This window comes from Manis pentadactyla, chromosome 2, assembly GCF_030020395.1.
Source record: "Manis pentadactyla isolate mManPen7 chromosome 2, mManPen7.hap1, whole genome shotgun sequence".
NCBI lineage: Eukaryota > Metazoa > Chordata > Mammalia > Pholidota > Manidae > Manis > Manis pentadactyla.
Genome location: NC_080020.1, coordinates 191,357,803 through 191,376,762, shown reverse-complemented (window position 1 = coordinate 191,376,762; position 18,960 = coordinate 191,357,803). Strand labels below are relative to the sequence as shown.

The 18,960-nt window shown below is 36.3% G+C and overlaps 1 protein-coding gene across 1 annotated transcript in view; it reads left to right on the top strand.

Moving 5' to 3' along the window:
- The window catches only part of ERLEC1 (endoplasmic reticulum lectin 1), a 36,338-nt gene that overhangs the window by 3,417 nt on the left and 13,961 nt on the right, over window positions 1-18,960 (top strand). Inside the window, exons 2-8 of the mRNA XM_036925931.2 lie at window positions 10,836-10,940; window positions 12,055-12,135; window positions 12,705-12,782; window positions 12,924-12,987; window positions 13,643-13,677; window positions 15,671-15,894; window positions 15,988-16,117. Coding sequence (XP_036781826.1) covers window positions 10,836-10,940; window positions 12,055-12,135; window positions 12,705-12,782; window positions 12,924-12,987; window positions 13,643-13,677; window positions 15,671-15,894; window positions 15,988-16,117 — 717 coding nt within the window. The remainder of the gene's footprint in view (window positions 1-10,835; window positions 10,941-12,054; window positions 12,136-12,704; window positions 12,783-12,923; window positions 12,988-13,642; window positions 13,678-15,670; window positions 15,895-15,987; window positions 16,118-18,960) is intronic.

Genomic DNA, 18,960 nt, shown 5'->3' with positions numbered 1-18,960 from the left:
CCTAACTTAATGAAAGACAAGTCTCTGCATCTTCAAACAAGAATAGAAATAGCTTCTATTTCTTGTTACCTCTTGCCTAGATCTTAAAAACAATAGGCAGAGGAATTAATTTATATATAGGCATAAATCCGAAAATAGTTTCTGTTACAAAGAAAAAATTGTCTTCCTTTCTTTGCTATGGTTCAAAACAAGCAGTTCCTTTTTCCATTGTTAGCATTGTGGTGAACATTTTAGTAAATAAGTCAATATTGGTATACAATTCAACTCTGAACATTAGAATGGCAGGTACTTCACAAAGAGGTGAATGCACTTAAGTCATATGCCACTGTCTGCCTCCACTACAGTACAAAAGTGATTTGACAAGACTTCAGGGCATCCATTGCTAAGTGAGTGTGAGTCATGCTTTACACAACTCACTATGACATATTCTGAATATATCTGAAAAACACTGAAAGTCATTATAAATACTATGTCTTAACATTTGTCGACACAACTGAATAAAGGTTTCTAAGTAATTTGTCTTTGCAACTCTCACTTTCAAATCTCTTTGATTCTTTCAGTTTATAATGATCTTTTAAACAAAGGTCCTTGGTCATAATCTAGGAATTTATATGATAGTCTAAAAGAATGTTAACAAAAGATTCAAATATGTTAAACAGGAGCACACAGAATATACAACCAGTCTGCTTGGGTTCATCTCTGGGCTGTGCTATTTACTAGCTCTGTTACCTTGGACAAATTATTTAAACTCTGGGCTTCAGTTTCCTTTCCTGTAAGATGGGTAGAATGCTTGTTTTGAGGATAAATGAGCTAATAAGTAAATGAGCTAGATTTAGAGTGGTACTGTCATATAGCTAATAGAGCTAGTATTTCTGCTGTTTTTGTTTTGTTTTTTACTGTCTTGGGAAAACATTGCCCTAATTTGCATTTGTGTCTAAGATGCCACTGGTGTCAAGTAGTACTGGTTTTATTATAGTTAACAGTTGTGTTTCTTAAGTTGAGAAAAAAACAGAGGTGATTAATAAGATTGGTTCTTTCCTTGCCAGGGAGAGTCAAATAGTACAGTGATTTCTCAGTAATGTAAGGAGAGAAAAGTTAAGAAAATTGAATTATCACAGAACACATATCATAGACCATGCAAACCTCTGCCTTAGTAATTAAATATGTATTTGCTATCACAAAGAAGAGAGTTCTCTTTAACTGATAACAGTTATATTAAGTGCAATGTTTGAGTCATGTTAGTTCATATTTGATTTGTCAATTTGTTTGGTTTTATGGAGTATAAATTGTTAAGGATAGTTTTGTTGAAATATACAAGCAGTTGGCAAACAGTCTTTGGGCTGGCCCACCACTTGTTTTTTTTTGTTTGGTTTGGTTTGCTTTGCTTTGTTTTTGTTTTTGTTTTAGTTTTTTTATTAAGGTATCCTTGATATACAATCTTATGCTCAGATTTCACATGAGCAACATTGTGCTTACTACATTCCTCCTATTATCAAGTCCCTACCATATATCCCATTACAGTCACTGTCCATCAGCATAGTAAGCTTCTTGGTGCTGTACTTCCGCCCACCACTTACTCTTTTTTTTTTTTTTCCCATGGTGATTTTTTTTTTTTTGGTATCATTAATCTATAATTACATGAGGAACATTATGTTTACTAGACTCCCCCCATCACCAAGTTACCCCCACATACCCCATTGCAGTGACTGTCCATCAGCGTAGTAAGATGCCGTAGAATCACTACCTGTCCTCTCCCTGCTGTAGGGAGCCTTCCTCGTGCCTCCCCCCACATTATGCATGCTAATTGTAATGCCCCCTTTCTACTCCCTCCCCCCCCGTTATCCCTCTCTTCCCACCCACCCTCCCCAGTCCCTTTCCCTTTGGTAATTGTTAGTCCATTCTTGGGTTCTATGAGTCTGCTGCTGTTTTGCTCCTTCAGTTTTTTCTTTGTTCTTATACTCCACAGGTAAGTGAAATCATTTGATACTTGTCTTTCTCCACCTGGCTTATTTCAGTGAGCATAATATCCGCTAGCTCGATCCATGTTGTTGTAACCACTTGTTCTTATGAACAAAATTTTTCAGAACACAACCATGCCTACTCATTTACATATTGCCTATGCACTTTCTTACTACAGTAGTTGAATAGTTGTGGCAGAGGCCATATGGCCCACAAAGCCTAAAATGTTTATTATCTAGCCCTTTAAAGAAATAGTTTGAGAGGGGCAGAAGATGGCGGCGTGAGTAGAGCAACGGAAATCTCCTCCCAAAACAACATATATCTATGAAAATATAACAAAGACAACCCTTCCTAGAATAAAGACCAGAGGACACAGGACAATATCCAGACCACATCCGCACCTGAGAGAACCCAGCGCCTCGCGAAGGGGGTAAGATACAAGCCCCGGCCCCGCGGGAGCCGAGCGCCCCTCCCCCCAGCTCCCGGCGGGAGAAGAGCAGGCAGAGCGGGAGGGAGACGGAGCCCAGGACTGCCGAACACCCAGCCCCAGCCATCCGGGCCAGAGTGCAGGGCGCTCGATACTAGGAAAACAGGGCAGCAAGAACAGTGAGCAGGCACTGGAGGCTGGGCGACTGAGGGCATAAGAAAAGCGCGCGACCTTTTTTTTTTTTTTTTTTTGCTTTTTTGCTGTTTTGTTTTGGCGAGCGCTTTTTGGGAGTTTTAAAGGGATAGGAACCCCAATACTAGGAAAACAGGGCAGAAAGACCGGTGAGCAGAGGCCTGAGGCTGGCACCGGAGAATAAAGAAAAACGAACGACCACCTTTTTTTTTTCTTTTTTTTTGGTGGGCGTTGTTTTGTTTTGGCGGGTGCTTTTTGGAAGTCTTAAAGGGGCAGGGCGGGTCACTTAATCCAGAGGTAGGGAATCCGGGATCTCTGGGCACCCTAACCCCTGGGCTGCAGGGAGCAGGGAGGCCCCTTACGGAGATAAATAGCCTCCCAGCCGCTCCTGCTCCAACGCGACTCCACCATTTTGGAATAGCTGCCCGAGCCAGGCCACGCCCACAGCAACAGCGGAGATTAACTCCATAGCAGCCGGGCAGGAAGCAGAAACCCTGTCTGCGCGCAGCTGCGCAGCACAAGCCACTAGAGGCCGCTGTTCTCCCAGGAGAGGAGGGCCACAAACCAACAAGAAAGGAAGTCCTTCCAGCCGTCACTCGTCCCAGTTCTGCAGACTATTCCTATCACCATGAAAAGGCAAAGCTACAGGCAGACAAAGATCACAGAGACAACACCAGAGAAGGAGACAGACCTAACCAGTCTTCCTGAAAAAGAATTCAAAATAAGAATCATAAACATGCTGACAGAGATGCAGAAAAATACGCAAGAGAAATGGGATGAAGTCCGGAAGGAGATCACAGATGCCAGAAAGGAGATCGCAGAAATGAAACAAACTCTGGAAGGGTTTATAAGCAGAATGGATAGAATGCAAGAGGCCATTGATGGAATTGAAATCAGAGAACAGGAACGCATAGAAGCTGACATAGAGAGAGACAAAAGGATCTCCAGGAATGAAACAATATTAAGAGAACTGTGTGACCAATCCAAAAGGAACAATATCCGTATTATAGGGGTCCCAGAAGAAGAAGAGAGAGGAAAAGAGATGGAAAGTATCTTAGAAGAAATAATTGCTGAAAACTTCCCCACACTGGGGGAGGAAGTAATCGAACAGACCACGGAAATACACAGAACCCCCAACAGAAAGGATCCAAGAAGGGCAACACCAAGACACATAATAATTAAAATGGCAAAGATCAAGGACAAGGAAAGAGTGTTAAAGGCAGCTAGAGAGAAAAAGGTCACCTATAAAGGGAAACCCATCAGGCTAACGTCAGATCTCTCAACAGAAACCCTACAGGCCAGAAGAGAATGGCATGATATATTTAATACAATGAAACAGAAGGGCCTTGAACCAAGGATACTGTATCCAGCACGACTATCATTCAAATATGATGGTGGGATTAAACAATTCCCAGACAAACAAAAGCTGAGGGAATTTGCTTTCCACAAACCACCTCTACAGAACATCTTACAGGGACTGCTCTAGATGGGAGCACTCCTAGAAAGAGCACAGCACAAAACACCCAACATATGAAGAATCGAGGAGGAGGAACAAGAAGGGAGAGAAGAAAAGAATCTCCAGATAGTGTATATAACAGCTCAATAAGCGAGCTAAGTTAGGCAGTAAGATACTAAGGAGGCTAACCTTGAACCTTTGGTAACCACGAATTTAAAGCCTGCAATGGCAATAAGTACATATCTTTCAATAGTCACCCTAAATGTTAAAGGGTTGAATGCACCAATCAAAAGACACAGAGTAACAGAATGGATAAAAAAGCAAGACCCATCTATATGCTGCTTACAAGAAACTCACCTCAAACCCAAAGACATGTACAGACTAAAAGTCAAGGGATGGAAAAACATATTTCAAGCAAACAACAGTGAGAAGAAAGCAGGGGTCGCAGTACTAATATCAGACAAAATAGACTTCAAAACAAAGAAAGTAACAAGAGATAAAGAAGGACACTACATAATGATAAAGGGCTCAGTCCAACAAGAGGATATAACCATTCTAAATATATATGCACCCAACACAGGAGCACCAGCATATGTGAAACAAATACTAACAGAACTAAAGGGGGATATAGACTGCAATGCATTCATTCTAGGAGACTTCAACACACCACTCACCCCAAAGGATAGATCCACCAGGCAGAAAATAAGTAAGGACACGGAAGCACTGAACAACACAGTAGAGCAGATGGACCTAATAGACATCTATAGAACTCTACATCCAAAAGCAACAGGATATACATTCTTCTCAAGTGCACATGGAACACTCTCCAGAATAGACCACATACTAGGCCACAAAAAGAGCCTCAGAAAATTCCAAAAGACTGAAATCCTACCAACCAACTTTTCAGACCAAAAAGGCATAAAACTAGAAATAAACTGTACAAAGAAAGGAAAGAGGCTCACAAACACATGGAGGCTTAACAACATGCTCCTAAATAATCAATGGATCAATGACCAAATCAAAATGGAGATCCAGCAATATATGGAAACAAATGACAACAACAACACTAAGCCCCAACTTCCGTGGGACACAGCAAAAGCAGTCTTAAGAGGAAAGTATATAGCAATCCAAGCATATTTAAAAAAGGAAGAGCAATCCCAAATGAATGGTCTAATGTCACAATTATCGAAATTGGAAAAAGAAGAACAGATGAGGCCTAAGGTCAGCAGAAGGAGGGACATAATAAAGATCAGAGAAGAAATAAATAAAATTGAGAAGAATAAAACAATAGCAAAAATCAATGAAACCAAGAGCTGGTTCTTCGAGAAAATAAACAAAATAGATAAGCCTCTAGCCAGACTTATTAAGAAGAAAAGAGAGTCAACACAAATCAACAGTATCAGAAACGAGAAAGGAAAAATCACGACGGACCCCACGGAAATGCAAAGAATTATTGGAGAATACTATGAAAACCTATATGCTAACAAGCTGGGAAACCTAGGAGAAATGGACAACTTCCTAGAAAAATATAACCTTCCAAGATTGACCCAGGAAGAAACAGAAAATCTAAACAGACCAATTACCAGCAACGAAATTGAAGAGGTAATCAAAAAACTACCAAAGAACAAAGCCCCCGGGCCAGATGGATTTACCTCAGAATTTTATCAGACATACAGGGAAGACATAATACCCATTCTCCTTAAAGTTTTCCAAAAAATAGAGGAGGAGGGGATACTCCCAAACTTATTCTATGAAGCTAACATCACCCTAATACCAAAACCAGGCAAAGACCCCACCAAAAAAGAAAACTACAGACCAATATCCCTGATGAACGTAGATGCAAAAATACTCAACAAAATATTAGCAAACCGAATTCAAAAATACATCAAAAGGATCATACACCATGACCAAGTGGGATTCATCCCAGGGATGCAAGGATGGTACAACATTCGAAAGTCCATCAACATCATCCACCACATCAACAAACAGAAAGACAAAAACCACATGATCATCTCCATAGATGCTGAAAAAGCATTTGACAAAGTTCACATCCATTCATGTTAAAAACTCTCAGCAAAATGGGAATAGAGGGCAAGTACCTCAACATAATAAAGGCCATCTATGATAAACCCACAGCCAACATTATATTGAACAGCGAGAAGCTGAAAGCATTTCCGCTGAGATCGGGAACTAGACAGGGATGCCCACTCTCTCCACTGTTATTTAACATAGTACTGGAGGTCCTAGCCACGGCAATCAGACAAAATAAAGAAATACAAGGAATCCAGATTGGTAAAGAAGAAGTTAAACTGTCACTATTTGCAGATGACATGATACTGTACATAAAAAACCCTAAAGACTCCACCCCAAAACTACTAGAACTGATATCGGAATACAGCAAAGTTGCAGGATACAAAATCAACACACAGAAATCTGTGACTTTCCTATATACTAACAACGAACCAACAGAAAGAGTAATCAGGAAAACAACTCCATTCACAATTGCATCCAAAAAAATAAAATACCTAGGAATAAACCTAACCAAAGAAGTGAAAGACTTATACTCTGAAAACTACAAGTCACTCTTAAGAGAAATTAAAGGGGACACTAACAGATGGAAACTCACCCCATGCTCGTGGCTAGGAAGAATTAATATCGTCAAAATGGCCATCCTGCCCAAAGCAATATACAGATTTGATGCAATCCCTATGAAACTACCAGCAACATTCTTCAATGAACTGGAACAAATAATTCAAAAATTCATATGGAAACACCAAAGACCCCAAATAGCCAAAGCAATCCTGAGAAAGAAGAATAAAGTAGGGGGGATCTCACTCCCCAACTTCAAGCTCTACTATAAAGCCATAGTAATCAAGACAATTTGGTACTGGCACAAGAGCAGAGCCACAGACCAATGGAACAGACTAGAGAATCCAGACATTAACCCAGACATATATGGTCAATTAATATTTGATAAAGGAGCCATGGACATACAATGGCGAAATGACAGTCTCTTCAACAGGTGGTGCTGGCAAAACTGGACAGCTACATGTAGGAGAATGAAACTGGACCATTGTCTAACCCCATATACAAAAGTAAACTCAAAATGGATCAAAGACCTGAATGTAAGCCATGAAACCATTAAACTCTTGGAAGAAAACATAGGCAAAAACCTCTTAGACATAAACATGAGTGACCTCTTCTTGAACATATCTCCCCGGGCAAGGAAAACAACAGCAAAAATGAGTAAGTGGGACTATATTAAGCTGAAAAGCTTCTGTACAGCAAAAGACACCATCAATAGAACAAGAAGGATCCCTACAGTATGGGAGAATATATTTGAAAATGACACATCCGATAAAGGCTTGACGTCCTGAATATATAAAGAGCTCACACGCCTCAACAAACAAAAAACAAATAACCCAATTAAAAAATGGGCAGAGGAACTGAACAGACAGTTCTCCAAAAAAGAAATACAGATGGCCAACAGACACATGAAAAGATGCTCCACATCGCTAATTATCAGAGAAATGCAAATTAAAACTACAATGAGGTATCACCTCACACCAGTAAGGATGGCTGCCATCCAAAAGACAAACAACAACAAATGTTGGCGAGGCTGTGGAGAAAGGGGAACCCTCCTACACTGCTGGTGGGAATGTAAGTTAGTTCAACCATTGTGGAAAGCAGTATGGAGGTACATCAAAATGCTCAAAATAGACTTACCATTTGACCCAGGAATTGTACTCCTAGGAATTTACCCTAAGAACGCAGCAATCAAGTTTGAGAAAGACAGATGCACCCCTATGTTTATCGCAGCACTATTTACAATAGCCAAGAATTGGAAGCAACCTAAATGTCCATCAATAGATGAATGGATAAAGAAGATGTGGTACATATACACAATGGAATACTACTCAGCCATAAGAAAAGGGCAAATCCAATCATTTGCAGCAACATGGATGGAGCTGGAGGGTATTATGCTCAGTGTAACAAGCCAAGCGGAGAAAGAGAAATACCAAATGATTTCACTTATCTGTGGAATATAAGAACAAAGGAAAAACTGAAGGAACAAAACAGCAGCAGAATCACAGAACTCAAGAATGGACTAACAGGTACCAAAGGGAAAGGGACTGGGGAGGATGGGTGGGTAGGGAGGGATAAGGGGGGGAGAAGTAGGGGGGTATTAAGATTAACATACATGGGGGGGTAGGAGAAAAGGGAGGGCTGTACAACACAGAGAAGGCAAGTAGTGATTCTACAACATTTTGCTATGCTGATGGACAGTGACTGTAAAGGGGTTTATAGGGGAGACCTGGTATAGGGGAGAGCCTAGTAAGCATAATATTCGTCATGTTAGTATAGATTAGTGATACCAAAAACAAAGCAAAAAAAAAAAAAAAAGGGCAGTTCCTGTGTGGTAACCTCCAACGAGTTCTACACAAGGGTATAAAGGGCATATAAAAGTGTAGGCAAAGGGTCTGTTTGTGTTTATACAGAGGATCAAAGCCTAATTGGGCTACCCCGAAAATGAACTAAGATACGATATGAAAAAGAACTTCCAACATCTGCACTCTCTGGAAGACTCATGCCAGAAGATGATCATCAAAAAACCCCAGCAAAGATCCACGCACTGCTACAGCAGTAGATGCACTCATCCCATCAGTTCCTGGACTTGCCGTGGGAATGAGGAAGGAGATATCTAAGCTGGCCTGTGCATACAGTGAAACAACAAATTTGACTGGATCTATACTGTTGGAACTCAACCAAGAATTTGGAGAAGTGCAAATTGTAGCGCTCCAAACTCTTACAACTACAGACTATTTACTGTTAAAAGAACATATGGCATGTGAACAGTCCCCAGGAATGGGTTGTTTTAATTTGTCTGATTTCTCTCAGACTGTTCAAGTTCAGTTGGACAATATCCACCATATCATAGATAAGTTTTCACAAATGCCTAAGGTACCTTAATGGTTTTCTTGGTTTCACTGGAGATGGCTGGTAATTACAGATATGCTTTGATTATGTAACTATACTCCTATTATGTTAATGTGTGTGCGCAATTTAAGTAGTAGCTTAAAACCTATATACGCTGAAGTTACTCTACAAGAAGATATGTCAAAGAAATAATCAATCTTCCCATGTTTTCTTCCGCCTGCTACTTCTATAGCTTTTCTTCTTCCTTCCTAATTACAACCCTTAAATAGAATTCGTGCCTCATATCAAATTTACCGAGTATCATAACTCCTCCAAGTGGTAAAGATACCTCAAGACAAATGCTGGGCATAGAAGCCACAGGGCATAAGTATGCAAAGAAGTAAAAAGCTAACCTTTTCAAACAATAAGGCTTCTCTCTCACTTACCAACTCTACATTTCCCTGTATGGCCCCGGAAGATGACTGGTTAGCCAGAGACGGGTAAGATTCCTCAAGGGAGGAACAACCTAAGACAGGCACAGTCGCAGGGGGGCCATCAGGTGAGAAATTGGGGATCAACAGAGGTGAGGCTTAGAACCTCACCCCCCCTGTTCTGAGAGAAATCTTCTGCATATGTGGATGTTTTATTGCCCTGGTCTAGCTTGGATTAACACATAGTCTACAGGCACACACCTGATCATCTACATTTGCTCTCTTACAACACTAAACTATGTTTTCTACCTTTATCTTGTATCTACCTACCACTTCAGCATTTTATTAAAAATAATAATAATAATAAAGAGAGAAATGTGGTATCCACATATAAATCAAGTATAAAAACCAAATGAGTTTTCATATTTGGACTGACTGTTTAGAGTTCATAATGCATGAGCAAAACCAAAAGTTTCTGTGATGACTGCCCTTGTACTGTTCACCATGTAACTTATTCATTATGTAAGAGTTTGTTCTACATGTAAGAACTTGTTTGTTATGCCTCAGAAAATTGGAGACTGATGAAAATTAGGCTTGGGGTGGATTAATGATTGTGCATTGAGCATTGACTCCCCTATACAGAATTTTATTGTCGTTAACAACCATTTGATCAATAAATATGAGAGATGCCCTCACAAAAAAAAAAAAAAAAAAAAAAAAAGGACAGACTTCCAATGGTAAAATAAATAAGTAACCGGGATGTACTGTATAGCATAAGGAATATAGTCAAGATATTGTAACAGCTTGGTAGGGTGATAGCTGGAACCTGGAATTATGTATATAAATGTTCTACCACTGTGTTGTACACTTGAAACTAATGTAATGTAATACTGTGCATCAACTACCCTTCAATAAAAAATAATTATTTAAAAAAAAAAAAAAAAAAAGAAATAGTTTGCTGAGCCATGACATATAGTTAAGTCTGTGTAGAAAATTAATAGTGATTTTTCTTTTAAAAGTAATTTATCCATACATTATCTAAATATGAAAAATAATGTACTATGTTATGTCCCATCCAACAGAATTGAGAGTACATTTGTAAAGTGCTATAGATTCTCACATATAGGTGGTAATTGTTAATAAAAGTAATAAATAGTCATCAATGGTGTATTCGTGAACATTGACTGTAATGCTTTTGAATCCATGTTTTAACTTCAGTCTTTGCATTAGTATTTTCTTTATACTCAAAACTTATTTTTTCATTTTTTCCTGTTACAGCAACAGGATAAAGTTTGTTATAAAAAAAATATGTGGAATCTTTTCCCTGGCTTTGGAAATATGTTCAAAAATCCTCTGTTGAAATAGTAAACTAGTTTGACCCAAGACTATAAGTTATTCAATTTAACACAATTTATCCAGAGAAAGTAATGTATATTTCTTGTTCTATTTCTAGCCTACAACTGGAGTTTTATATAAAGAAGATAATTATGTCATCATGACAACTACACATAAAGAAAAATATAAATGTATTCTTCCCCTTGTGACAAGTGGGGATGAGGTAAGTCTTTATAAATATACTGATATTCCCTGTCACCAAAGATTTATTTAAGACATTGCAACCACATACTTTAAAATAAAATTAAATGGCAGGTTTCTCATTAATCCTGTTTTACCATAAAAATAGTGATCACTTTTATTGTCCCTGAATTCTTTGTTTTTACAGTTCAGTTTGAAAAATTAGCAACCAATTATTAAATGTTTTAAATGAAAATCTAACTCCATGCTTTCTTTCTTTTATAGAAATGAGGGTTTTGAAACAAGATAGAACTTTTAGATGTATATGATATTTTTAATAAAAAATGCTGATAAGTAAGTCTGTAGCTACCTTATGCTTTCTCACTACCTTAGCTCATGCCCTTTTTTTCCTCCTAAAATTCCCTAGTTGTCTCTTATCCATCCTTCAAGGCAATGACTTCTTTCAAGATGAAACAGGAGAGGCAGCATGGTAAAAAGGAAAGGACACCAGTCTAGGAGCCAGGAGGCTGAGGTATAGGCTATAGTTAGCTGTGGAACCTTGAACAAATTTGAAACTCAATAAATTTATTAAGCTAAGTACGTAATATTTTCATGATCTGTAAAATGGAAATCTTAAACTCAGCAAGTGCTTTCTTAAGTTTGATTCAGATTTAAAATCTGTGAAAGACAGTATGTTTCATTTTGTTTTAAACAAATATAGACAAATATACACACAGGCAATCATACGTATACATGGCATTCAAGTCTGAAATGTAAATAAATATAGAAAACTGAGAAGTACCTTAAAACTTTACAAAATATTCTCTAAGATTCATCTATTCTGAGGCTTTCACAACTAGAATTTGAATGCAAGCATTTAAAAATTCTGAAATAGGTTTATAAGAACTATTCAGGAAACTGATAATCAAAAAATCTTATTTTAAGAGAAGGAAGAATGGAAGGTCATTCTTTGACTCCATGTTTTATACTTAAATTCATTTGAAAGAAGTGGCATACCATAGGATCTTATTAAAGGTTTTGACTTTTTTTCCCTTTTGTTTCCAAGCATCTGTGACTTGACCAATGAGTTATACCCAACAGCAGAGTTGGGTGAAGTTCTAGAATAATGTAAGTATTAAACTCTAGTTCTTCCATAGGAAGAAGAAAAGGATTATAAAGGCCCTAATCCAAGAGAGCTATTGGAGCCACTATTTAAACAAAGCAGTTGTTCCTACAGAGTATGTATTTTATGTTCACTTGATAACTAGAAAATAAATTTCTGGCAGCCAGTAGACCCTTGAAAATAATTGTTTCTTTTTACTTTATTATGTTGTATCAAATTATAAATTAGTTGTAAGTCTAAGCTACTGCTTAATAGTATTTTCTTCACTTAAATTTCCTGTATATGTAACAAACACCCGTTAATACCAATATCAAATATCACTTACCAAACCACTTTGAATGTTTTTCAGATCAAAATTAAGTTTCCTTATATACAATTCTAATAAAAAGTGCTAATTATTATTTTTAGATTATGTAGAAAATAATCCCTAAGCCAGGTGGTTATTACAGATGCCAGCTGTATTCTAGACCTATTTCCTTCACAGAATTTTCATAATCTAGTTAGTGAAAACAGTGAATAGCCTTTAGAAATTTCATATTTTTCTGAGGTGTAATAGTAAGTTTCATTAATGAAAGCTTACTCTAAATCTTGGGGGAAATCTATTCAAATACTTAAAATATCAAAAAGTAAATCAGTTGAGCCACATTAGACTTTTACATATTTAAATACATACATCTTTCTTAGATTGAGTCTTATTGGACTTACGAAGTGTGTCACGGAAAACACATTCGTCAATACCATGAAGAGAAAGAAAGTGGTCAGGTATGTTTTTCTTCAAAATATTAACTATGGAACATTATGAAATGAGAACTTTAATAGTGAGGTTAATGGTTTTAAAGTTGTATTCTTTAAAAATTTATTTGCAAAATACTTACAATCTTTTTATTTTATTTTTAAATATAGAAAGTAAATATTCACGAGTACTATCTTGGAAATATGTTGGCTAAGAACCTTCTATCTGAAAAAGGTTGGTTTCTACATAGTGATTTGATAATAATGATGGAATTTGTTTTTATATGTTCAAATTGTAATATAAAAGATCTTGTTGGAGACTGTATGAATTTTAAAACACTAAATTTCTGAACAATCCCTTAGAAAATGTTTTCAGAGAAATATTTTCATTATTTTGTGCCTCAACAAACATGCTTTTATTCACCTAATAAATTTTTTTTAAATCTGTGAAGATGCATTTGTTAATATTATATTTATATAGTGTTAGTCTTTTGTCTGATTAAAGCAAAGTTGTCATATCTAGAAATAGATGTAGAGGTAGCCTCGAATTGTGAAATATTTTTATTAGTCTATAGTATTCAAATTGGTCAACTAATTTATGATTAAACATCTCACTGAAATAAAAATACTTCAAAAGAAAACTGTTGTGGCCAGTTTTGATTGCCTCCAAGAGAATATTTCCTAGATAAAGGTGTAAAGTTTAAATACAACTTTACTTTCAGATAAAACCAGGGAAACTAGCTAGAAGTAGTAAGATAAAAATTATATGTATGTTTTGACTCTTCTTTAGAGAGAAGTTTAAGATTACAGAGTTGGTTGAAAACTATTTGTATTTTATATATGTTGCTAGTCATTCTTTACATTTACCTTACTCTTATATTATTACACAGAACAAGAGGCAGAAGAAAAGGAAAAATCAAAAGAGGCAAGTGACAAATGTTGATTTTTCACTCTTAATATCTATTGTTAATGAGGCATGAATTCATACAAATTAACTGACAGAACATAGATCTGTGTTGTTTATCAAATATCTCAAAGGATTGAGTCAAAGAAAATTTGCAATATGTTAGCTCTTTCTGAGAAAACATACTATATTTTTATTTACTTTTAAGATTATACAAAAATAAACAGATTTACAAAGTTGTGTCTGGGAGTATCTATAATAGCATTCTAATGTCATCTCTGTGCTTACTTAGCATTGGTTCCCTCCATTTAACATTGGAAACAATTACAATAAGAGCTTTTGCATTTTTTTCTGTTTTTTGGTCTCTGCCTCCTGTGGATAAAACAGATAAACTATATGTGTAAATAACAAGCTACCAAACTGCAAGCATCTCAGAAGCAGGGACTTTTATCTCTTTACCCCTCAGTGCAAAACCAAGTGCCAACATAATGTAAGCACTTCATAAATGTGTATTGAATATGAATGCATAATTGATAACTGCCAGATAGGTTTGTTTAAAAAGAATGATTCCTTAGGGTACTTAATCACAAATTTTAAATGACCCTGTAGTTCCAAGGAATGTTTTCTGAATCCTAGGCATTTCCGTAGAGTTTAATATCTTACTGAGAGGGTATTTCTATAAATGGCTCCATATCCTAATGATACTTTTATTAGAAGTAAAGTAAAATGGCAAAAAGCCTTAAAAGAGATGCCTGTAACTTTAAAGGGTGGCTTTTGGGGGAATTGATAAGTTAAACATAGACACACATAGCATTGCAAGATTTTAATTTTACAGACTACCTTTGAGATAAAATATTCATTTACTGTGGCTCTGGAGGATAGCAAGATGGAATTCAAAGTGTGAATGATAAAGGAAGAGAAAAAAAGGGTAAGGGAGAAAACTAACATTTACTGAGCCCCAATTTATAAGCCCTATAGTGTGCAAGGCATGTAACAAAAGGTAATTCTTAATTCTCCCCACAACCTTAGAGCCTGTATTATTATTCTGCTTTTACAAGTGACAAAAACTGAAATTTTGTTGAGGTTGTAAAGCTAGTAAATTCAAAGCTTAGATTTGAACCCAGGATTTTCTAATTCCATATACCAGCATAAAAATAGCATACAAGAAATCTCAAAATATTTTTCCCTGGAAACACTTATTTATTACCTTTTTTGGATATGGCACTGACAGGGTATGAAAGTGATAGAAAATGAGCTCCCTGCCTCCAAAGAGCTTGCTTGGAGATATTATTAATATCTTTCTAAAGCCCTTATATTAGATTTTTCTTGTATTTATGTAGATAAGAGTGTGGGAGCTAACTCCTTAATAATCCCTGTCTTCTGAGGTAATCTCCTTTATTCTCCCATTCCATGAAAATTTCTTCATTTGTCCTTTGCTGGCCTTGAATAGATTTAGACAGAAGTTTATATACTGAAAAATATGTCTGTTAATAATAGGGAAGAAGAATAAGCAGATTGATGAACCAGTACAGTATTTTAGATGATAGTGTTTTACTATGTAGCCCCACTTTTTCACAAATCAAACTTCAATCCTCTAGAATCTAAATTCTTACACAGCCATACTCCGAGAGTTTATGAAGAAAGTTCTCCAGCCTGATAAAGTTAAGTTCCTGTATTTTATCTTAGTCTCTTTTTTTAGCACTGTTGAAAATCATCCATTTTAATCATGATATTTTAGCCTTTATCTAAATGTACATTTACTTAACATATTCATTTTTGCACCGAATAAAAATTTCCTTTTTTGCTGTATTAAATTAGCTGTGGAGTATGTGTTTTCTCAAGTAAGCACCTATGAATCAAAAGAATATTAGAGGGAGAATTACAGAATACAGAAATGTTATCTTTATTAATTATTAGTTTATAATAAAATGTAGTTTTCTTCCTTTTAGTGTTTTTACTATCCTCACCCTCACCTCCATCTCTAATGAAGAGTCTGTTTTATACTCTTTTTAAGATTCCCACTAAAAATATCGAAGGTCAGATGACACCCTACTATCCGGTGGGAATGGGAAATGGTACACCTTGTAGTTTGAAACAGAACCGGCCCAGATCAAGTACTGTGATGTACATATGTCATCCTGAATCTAAGCATGAAATTCTTTCAGTAGCTGAAGTTACAACTTGTGAATATGAAGTTGTCATTTTGACACCACTCTTGTGCAGTCATCCCAAATATAGGTAGGATGTGGATTTAATATTTTAAAATGTGAACTGCATACATGCTTTAAAGTGTCATATGCTTAGCTTTTAATGCTTTATTCTACTGGATAGATTCAGAGCCTCTCCTGTGAATGACATATTTTGCCAATCACTGCCAGGATCACCTTTTAAACCTCTCACCCTGAGACAGTTGGAACAGCAGGAAGAAATACTAAGAGTGCCTTTTAGGAGAAATAAAGAGGTATGAGAATTATCTAACGGTATTTTCTCAGTGTTTACTTTTCCAAATTTCATAGTATATATCAATATTGTAATGGTTTCTGTAGTAGTAATTGATTTTACCAACTCAAAATTTTAAATTCCAGTTCTTTTCATTCATTTTAAATTTTTCCTGTTCTAGTACTTCTCAGAAACCATTTCAGCATTCTCTGACACTCATGATTTCATATCTTCAGGTTTGACCCCCTGTTCATTGTAGTTCAGTTTAGTTTTTAGCTAGTTACTAGACTTCCCAGCTAAACTACTCGAAAAAATAGACCACAACCCATCTCCTAACATTTTGTTTATTCTTCAGCTCTTTGCTGTTGGTCATCAACCATCATTCTTCTGAATCTGTTCTTATTAAAGTCAATCAGCACTCTTTTTGTTCTAAATTCACTGAACATATGCATAACTTGACCTTATTAGCACATAAAAACACAACATTTGAAGCTTGAACTTTTTCTTCTATCTTTATTTCAGGTCATTCTCTCTAGTTCTGTCCGAATCTTTTCTCATGTAGTAGTTCTTTCTCTACTTCCTGCACCTTAAAATGTTAACATTCCCCGTGGTTCTGTACATAGCTGCCTTCTCTTGTTATTGTTTACAGTCTCAAGTGAGCTCATTCAAGTCCATTCTTTCAATGTCCATTTGTATACCCATGAGTTCAAGATACACATCTCCAACACTGACGTTTCTCCTATACTCAAACCACAAGCACAATAGTTAACGTGTATTGAGTTTCAACAGCTATTATCAAATTCTCACAACAACCTATAAGATACACTATTAACCCCCTTAATAGATCGGGGAATTGAGGTTCAGAGAGGGGAAGGAAGTGACCAGGTGTGAAATAGAGATTAGAATTAAAACAGTCTGTAGAACCTGCCCTCTTAACCACATCTCTGTGCTGCTTCTCCCTTTTGATCAGCTGTCTTCCCTTTTCATCTGGTCTATTGGACATAGCCAGATTCACTGACAATAATCTCAAATTCATCATGTTTTTTTCTTGCACACTGACCCTTTTCTTGTCTTCCCCATTGCTTTTAAAGCACTGTGCTCTGCCAGCTGCCCAAGTCAGAAACCCTAGTCATTTTCTTACCTATCTCGTGATTCATCTCTAACTCTAATCATTCACTAAGAGCCATCAGTATTATCTTCTAAATGCTTCTCTAAGCTGTCCTGTCATTAGTTCAGGAGCTCATAATTTCCAAGGATCAGAAACTAGTCTCACACATCCTTTCCTAGTCCTTCCCACACAGCCTTTAAAATACTTGTTCTGAAATAAACATTTAATTATGTATTTAATCCTTTTGGTGGTTAACTGATCTACACCTCAGGATAAAATCATTGCTCATTCAGTGATTTTTATCAAAGGGATACAAGCCTCTTTGCGACCTGGCTTCAGCTCCTGTCACCATTTCCTTTACTCCAGCTATTTTGAATGACTCAGTTTCTTAGAAGCACCCCATTCTTTACAAACTCCTTACCTTTGGATATATCATGTTCTCTCTTCATCTGTGGCCTCCTCGCCTCTGTGCTCTACACCTAATGAACTTCTACTTCTGCTTGAAGATGTGTTTCTAGTGTCATGTCTTTTCAGATGAGCCAGAACTTCTAATGGATTACCCCAGGAATATATGTTTCTTCTTCTGTGGGCTTGTATTTTATTCATTCTCTGTTTTAGCACTTATATGGCTAAAATTGGTCGCTTTTCCTGTGGTTCTCATATTAAAATCAAGGGAGAATAAACGATGCTTTCATTACTTTGGAGGTTTCCAGCTCCTCACATGATGCCTGGAATGCTGTGGGTACTTGCTGCAAGGTCTGTTTCTCTCCTCTATTTCTTGAGTACTTATTAGAAGAGTATTGCTGGACTGTTTGTGAATGTTATAAAGACTGCCATTCTGATAGGAAGGAAAAGTTATCTTAACATTAATTTGCATTTGTTTTGAAGTGCTGTAATTAAAAGATTAGAGATGGAATTCTTTTCTGGTCTTCTTGATAGTGATTTAAATACTGACAGGTACTTAAAAATTAGCTCAATCGAAGTGCTTCACAGATCCCAATTTTAATTACTCTTCAAGCAAGAAGTTCTTCAAGAAGAACTTTAATTAATGTGCTTAATCTGCCAGCTGAGAATAATTATTTTTAAAAAGCTACAAATGATAATACTTTCAGAATACCTAGGATCTTTAGAATACATCTTGTATATGAAAATCTTGGGTAATTCTACAGAATGACTAGTCACTAAGAGCTGATCATCTTTATTTCAGAATCTTTTTTATAAATGTTGTTTGTTACAAATAACATTTCTTTTAAAAATTGATGTTTGGCATATGGTTTGCCTTCTAAGTATGGATCAAGCTTTACCATAAGATAAAGGCTTCTTTTCTTTTTTAAACCAAAGTACAAATACGGCTATCAGAATTTTGGTTAGATGTTCCGTGTTACTATATTACATAAATTTGGAGATTACTGGACTAATAGAGTCCATTTTATGAATTTCCAAGCCCTTCTACAAAAACTATCATCTTGCTTTTATTGCAGTAATTTTCCTTAAAAATGAAAGTGTATGTTTTGAAACAAGAAACAATAAATGACCATGCTTCTATTCTTCCTATTTAGCTACAGATTTCACTATGCAATTTTACTGTTTTTCTTCACTAACTTTACTATAATATTCTAGATAATTAGTCTATTAGACCTTAGCTCCATAGGAGCACTGACTATGTCTGCTTCATTTTTAATACTCAGTACTTAAAATAATGCTAGGCACATAGTAGCCTCTGAATGTAGAAACAGTTATACTGAAATTCAAGTTAT